Raw genomic sequence first — 7129 nt, 5'->3', positions numbered from 1 at the left:
GGGACAAGCAAGCTTTAAGTTTGGTGTTGTGATGACAAGTCATCTTAGCCTAGTTTTACTAGTCGTTTTCTTTTGTTTTCATTTAAATGATGCACTTTCTTGAGCCATAAGCAAGCCAATTGGGTAGATTTTCATGATTCCTTTAATTTAATCAACCATATGTGAATTAATGCAATTTCATGAGGTTTGATGCCATAATTGGTGCATATTATGATAGATTGAACATCTCATGATTTTGAGCATAGCTTTGATGTGTTTGGTTGATTTATGATAGGTGAAGAAAGCTTGGAAAAAGGTTGAAGCAAGAAGGAACGGCTAGAAGCAAAGAGGAGACAATGAAACAAGTGAATTTGAACCAGGAAACATAAAATTGGAGTTGAAGTTAGCCCCCAAACTTTGACTCAAACTTTGAATCCAACTTTACAAAAACTCAAATTCGGTTCACATGGTTCACTTGGGTTTCTCTCCAAGTTTCAAGAGCAATTAACCAAGGCCTCTTTCAACCCAATTCCACCAAGAGCAAAGGCCCAACTCAAGGCTTGAAGATCAATTGAAGAAAGTGTATAAATAGGCTAGAATTCAAGTTAGTCGGGGAGTTCCTTTTTGGAGTTCCCTTTTTGAGTTCCCTTTTTGAGTTTTCCTTTGAAATTTTCAAAGAGTTTTAGTTACTGGGTGATATTTAGTTTCTTAGTTTGGGGGAAGGAGAATTCCATTCTCTTCCTCTTAGTTTTATTACTTTCAAATTCAATTACAATTGTCTTGGATCTTGGGTTGGAGAATTGAAGGAATTCTGTTTCAATCTCATCCTTAGATCTCTCTTTTTCTTTACTGCTTAATTGAATTTAGCTTCCTGTTAATTGTTCTTCTTCTATTTTCTTTGCAATTTACAATTCTCTTGCTATTGTTCTTGTTGGATCTAGGAAGGCATTGAGATCTAGACTTGGTTTTCTAGTCTCTGGGTCCTGAGATCTCATTTTACCATTTCAATTTTCTGTTCTTGTTTTAATTGTTCATTTTACTTTTCTGTTTGAATTCAATTAAATCCCAATTCCCATTTACTCTCCTGTTTGATGCAAGTTGGTTTCTCTTTGTTTAATTCCTGCAAACCCAAGTCCCAATCCCCTTTACATTTCAAGTCATTTACATTTCAAGTCATTTAAGATTCTTGCAATTTACATTTCTTGCTCTTTAAGTTTCTGCCATTTAATTTCTTGTTCTTTAAGATTCAGCAATTTATTTCTTGTTCTCTTTACTTCAACGCAATTTAAATTCTGCAATTCACCAATCAACCAACCAAATCTTGATTCGCTTGACTAAATCAACCACTAAACTAAAATTGCTCAATCCTTCAATCCCTGTGGGATTGACCTCACTCCCGTGAGTTTTTATTACTTGATGCGACCCGGTGCACTTGCCGGTTAGATTTGTGTGTTTTGGGAGAGATTCATTTTTCCTCCGAAATATACTCATCAGGGACCACGATTTTGATTTTCAACCAAATTCTTTTAAATTTTCCTTTTCTTACCCATACTTTTCTACATAAATACATCCCAACCTTTCATCATTCACTTTAAAATCTTCAAAAATCAAAAGTCATTCTTCAAATCCCTCTCAAATCAATCCCAAATCTTATTCAAAAACTCACCCTTCTCTCCAACTCTCTCCATATCTTCTCAAATCTCCTTTCAATTTTTCGAAATCTCTTCCCCCCTCTTATAAAAACACGTTCGGCCTCACCATTCCCCCACACCATTCGAATTTGCTCTTCTTCTCCTTCTCTTCTCTTCCTTTCTCTTGCTTGAGGACAAGCAAACCTCTAAGTTTGGTGTGCTTTTCCGTGATCACTAAAGATTCATCAAGATCATGGCCCCTAAGGGAAAACAAACCAATTTAAGAGGAAAGAAAGAGAATAATCCAAAGAATCTTTGGAATCAAGAGAAGTTCTTAACCAAAGAACATGAAGACCATTATCACAAAATAATGGGTCTGAGGTCAGTGATCCCGGAAGTTAAATTTGATCTGAAAGAAGATGAATATCCGGGGATCCAAGAGAAAATTCGAAACAGATGATGGGAAGTTCTAACCAATCCTGAAATAAAGGTTGGAATGAATATGGTTCAGGAATTCTACTCAAATCTGTGGCTAACAAATAAGCAGAGAATGACTGGAACTGCTTACCATACCTACAGAACCATGGTCAGAGGGAAAGTTATGTACTTCCATCTGGACAAAATAAGAGAGATCTTCAAATTGCCTCAACTGCAAGATGATCCTGAATCCTTTAATAGGAGAATGGTAAGAGCAGATAAAGGGTTGGATCAAGTTCTAGAGGACATATGCCTCCCTGGAACTAAGTGGATAACCAATTCTAAGGGTGTCCCAAACCAACTGAAGAGGGGAGACCTCAAACCAATTGCAAGAGGTTGGCTAGACTTTATTGGGCGTTCCATATTGCCCACTAGCAACCGTTCTGAGGCCAAACTGGCTTACCCAAGCTTGATCTCCTTGCTCTGTAAAGAGGCTGGGGTAAAGATGGGAGTAGATGAGTTCATACCCATTGAACATCCAATCACCAAGAAGTCAATGGAAAGACAAATGCAAGACAACTCTATCAAGAGGAGGGCGCAGGAATTCCTCCCTGAATTCCCAAAAATTGACTACTGGGCCAGCCTAGAGGCATCTATCACCAAGTTGCAAGAGACTATGGAGCAACTTAAGGAAGAACAGCAGAATCAGAACTGCATGCTCTGCAAATTGCTGAAGGAACAAGAGAAGTAGGGGCGTGAACTTCAAGAGTTGAAATGCCAAAAATTCTCCCCCCAAATTGAGGGAGCATCCACTTCTCAAAATCAAGGTTGTTGAGTCCTAACTCTGTGAAAACCTCTATCATTAGGAGCCTATCTAAATTTTTTGTTTTCTATTTTTATTTTTTGTCTTATCTTATATCTAATTTTGAGTCTTGTTCTTAATTCATAATTAATAAAATTTAAAATTCATGCCTTAAAGCTATAAATGTCCTATGAATCCATCACCTCTCTTAAATGAAAAATGCTTTAATCACAAAAGAACAAGAAGTACAGGATTTCGAAATTTATCCTTGAAACTAGTTGAATTAGTTTGATGTGGTGACAATACTTTTTGTTTTCTGAATGAATGCTTGAACAGTGCATATGTCTTTTGAATTTGTTGTTTTGAGAATGTTAAAATTGTTGGCTCTTGAAAGAATGAGGGAAAAAGAGAACTGTTATTGAGGATCTAAAAAAATCATCAGATTGATTCTTGAAGCAAGAAAAAGCAGTGAATACAAAAAAAAAAAGAAAAAAATTCGAAAAAAAAAGAGAGAAAGAAAAAGAAAAAGAAAGAAATAAAGTTGTGATCCAAGGCAAAAAGAGTGTGCTTAAGAACCCTGGGCACCTCTAATTGGGGACTCTAGCAAAGCTGAGTCACAATCTGAAAAGGTTCACCCAATTATGTGTCTGTGGCATGTATGTATCCGGTGGTAATACTGGAAGACAGAGTGCTTTGGGCCACAGCCAAGACTCATGACATAGCTATGTTCAAGAATCATTATACTTAACTAGGAGAATCAATAACACTATCTGAGTTCTGAGTTCTTATAGATGCCAATCATTCTGAACTTCAAAGGATAGAGTGAGATGCCAAAACTATTCGGAGGCAAAAAGCTACTAGTCCCGCTCATCTAATTGGAGCTAAGTTTCCTTGATATTTTGGAGTCTTTAGTATATTCTCTTCTTTTTATCCTATTTTGATTTTCAGTTGCTTGGGGACAAGCAACAATTTAAGTTTGGTGTTGTGATGAGCGGATAATTTATACGCTTTTTGGCATTATTTTTAGTATGTTTTTAGTATAATCTAGTTAGTTTTTAGTTAAAATTCACTTTTCTGGACTTTACTATGAGTTTGTGTGTTTTTCTGTGATTTCAGGTATTTTCTGGCTGAAATTGAGGGTCCTGAGCAAAAATCTGATTCAGAGACTGAAAAGGACTGCAGATGCTGTTGGATTCTGACCTCATGACACTTTACACGTTTCTTTGTGTACTTTCCACGGCATGAGTCTCTAAACCCCATGGTTGGGGGTGAGGAGCTCTGCTGTGTCTTGATGGATTAATGCAATTACTACTGTTTTTACATTCAATCATGCTTGCTTCCATTCTAAGATATCACTTGTTCTTAATTCGGATGAATGTGATGATGCGTGACAATCATCATCATTCTCAACTATGAACGTGTGCCTGACAACCACCTCCGTTCTACCTTAGATTAAGTAGATATCTCTTGGATTCTTTAACCGGAATCTTCGTGGTATAAGCTAGAACTGATGGCGGCATTCAAGAGAATCCGGAAGGTCTAAACCTTGTCTGTGGTATTCTGAGTAGGATTCAATGATTGAATGACTGTGACGAGCTTCAAACTCCTGAAGGCGGGGCGTTAGTGACAGACGCAAAAGAATCACTGGATTCTATTCCGGCCTGATTGAGAACCGACAGATGGATAGCCGTGCCGTGACAAGGTGCGTTGAACATTTCCACTGAGAGGATGGGAGGTAGCCACTAACAACGGTGAAACCCTTGCATACAGCTTGCCATGGAAGGAGCCTTGCGTGCTTGAAGAAGAAGACAGTAGGAAAGCAGAGATTCAAAAGATGGAGCATCTCCAAAACCTCAACCTATTCTCCATTACTGCAAAACAAGTACTTATTTCATGTTCTTTTACTTTTCACAATTAATCCTGATAATTTCTGATATCCTGACTAAGATTTACAAGATAACCATAGCTTGCTTCAAGCCGACAATCTCCGTGGGATCGACCCTTACTCCCGTAAGGTATTACTTGGACGACCCAGTGCACTTGCTGGTTAGTTGTGCGGAGTTGCAAAAGTGTGATTGCAATTTCGTGCACCAACTATAGAAGATTGAATGATGCCACAAGGAAAGATCATTTTCCCCTTCCATTCATTGATCAGATGCTGGAAAGATTGGCCGGCCATGCCTATTATTGCTTCTTGGATGGGTATTCCGGGTACAATCAAATCGTGGTGGACCCCAAAGACCAAGAGAAGACTGCCTTCACATGTCCATTTGGAGTTTTTGTATACATAAGGATGCCCTTTGGGCTATACAACGCCCCAACCACGTTTCAGAGGTATATGCTTTCCATTTTCTCTGATATGGTTGAAAAATTTTTAGAAGTCTTCATGGATGATTTTTCTGTCTTTGGCAATTCATTTAATACTTGTTTGCATCATTTAACTCTTGTTTTGAAAAGATGCCAAGAAACTAACTTGGTCTTGAACTGGGAAAAATGCCATTTCATGGTTCCTGAAGGGATAGTTCTTGGGCATAAAGTGTCATGCAAAGGTATAGAAGTTGATAAAGCTAAAATAGAAATTATTGAAAAACTTCCTATACCTGTTAATGTGAAAGCAGTAAGGAGTTTTCTTGGGCATGCTGGTTTCTACAGAAGGTTCATCAAAGATTTCTCAAAAATAGCAAAGCAATTGAGCAATTTGCTAGTAATTGACAACCCTTTCATCTTTGATGGCAACTGTAAGCATGCCTTTGAAACCTTAAAGACAAAACTCATCACAGCGCCAATCATCATACCTCTTGATTGGAACTTACTTTTTGAACTTATATGTGATGCAAGTGATCTTGCTATTGGTGTTGTGCTGGGACAAAAGAAAGATAAGTTGCACTATGTCATATATTGTGCCAGCAAAGTGTTAAATGAAGCACAAAAAAATTATACCACCACTGAGAAAGAACTTTTGGCAATTGTTTATGCATTTGATAAGTTTAGGCAATACTTGATTGGCTCAAACGTTATAGTGTATACTGACCATGCCGCTCTCAAGTATTTAATGTCTAAACAGAATTCAAAGCCAATGCTTATTAGGTGGGTGCTGCTGCTACAAGAGTTTGATATTGAAGTAAGAGATAGGAAGGGAAGTGAAAATCAAGTGGCAGATCATCTATCAAGAGTACCACAAGAAGCCTATCAAGATAGACCACAACAAGTCAATGAGAATTTTCCTGATGAGCACCTGTTCCAAATTCAACAAGCACCTTGGTTTGCTGACATAGCAAATTACAAAGTAGGAAGAAAGATTCCCAAGGAATTCACCAAGCAACAAATCAAGAAGCTGCTTAATGAAGCAAAGAAATTTCTATGGGATGAACCATTCTTATTTAGACGGTGTTCAGATGGAGTGATAAGGAAATGTGTCCCTGAAGGTGAAATGAGCAACATTCTGTGGCACTGTCACGGTTCAGCTTATGGAGGGCATTTTGGGCCCGAAAGAACAGCAGCCAAGGTACTTCAAAGTGGATTTTATTGGCCAACCATCTTTAAGGATGCCAGAGAGTTTACTCATCAATGCAGTGAATGCCAAAAGGCTAGAGGTTTGACAAGGAGGAATGAGATGCCTCAAAACTATATCCTGGAAGTGGAGTTGTTTGACCTCTGGGGTATTGATTTCATGGGCCCATTTCCCCCCCTTTTACTCTTTCAAGTACATCTTGGTAGCAGTAGAATACGTTTCAAAATGGGTAGAAGCCATAGCCACAACCACGTGTGATGCACCAGTTGTTCTACAGTTCTTAAAGAAACACATATTCACCAGGTATGGAGTACCTAAAGGATTGGTGAGTGATGGCAGTGGTCACTTCTGCAACAAACAGATGGAGAAGCTACTTCATAAGTATGGAGTGATACATAAAGTGGCTACATCTTACCATCCACAGACCAATGGTTAGGCAGAACTTACCAATAAGGAGTTGAAGAGAATTTTGGAGAAGACAGTGGGAGCTACTAGAAAAGATTGGGCTAAAAAACTGGAAGATACACTTTGGGCATACAGGACAGCATTCAAAACACCTATTGGAAAATCCCCCTTCCAGCTATTGTATGACAAATCTTGTCATCTCCCTGTAGAGCTCGAACATAGAGCCTTTTGGGCCACTAAACTTCTCAACCTTGATTCCCAAGCTGCAGGAGAAAAAAGGCTGTTACAACTAAATGAGTTGGACGAATTCAGGCTGGAAGCTTATGAAAATGCTAAAATAGAGAACCAAGAGGTGGCATGACAAGAAGATCGTGAGGAAAGAAT

The 7129-nt window shown here is 38.4% G+C and overlaps 1 protein-coding gene across 1 annotated transcript; it reads left to right on the top strand.

Annotated features, from left to right (window-relative positions):
- The first annotated feature begins 5881 nt into the window (after nt 1-5881).
- On the top strand, nt 5882-6776 carry LOC140176957 (uncharacterized). The gene is made up of 2 exons (XM_072208678.1): nt 5882-6334; nt 6534-6776. The coding sequence occupies exons 1-2, from the start codon at nt 5882-5884 to the stop codon at nt 6774-6776; spliced, it is 696 nt and encodes a 231-aa protein (XP_072064779.1).
- The last annotated feature ends 353 nt before the right edge of the window (nt 6777-7129 follow it).

This window comes from Arachis hypogaea, chromosome 2 (assembly GCF_003086295.3).
Source record: "Arachis hypogaea cultivar Tifrunner chromosome 2, arahy.Tifrunner.gnm2.J5K5, whole genome shotgun sequence".
Classification (NCBI taxonomy): domain Eukaryota; kingdom Viridiplantae; phylum Streptophyta; class Magnoliopsida; order Fabales; family Fabaceae; genus Arachis; species Arachis hypogaea.
Note: the sequence above shows the minus strand (reverse complement) of the source record. Positions and strands in the feature narration are given on the sequence as shown.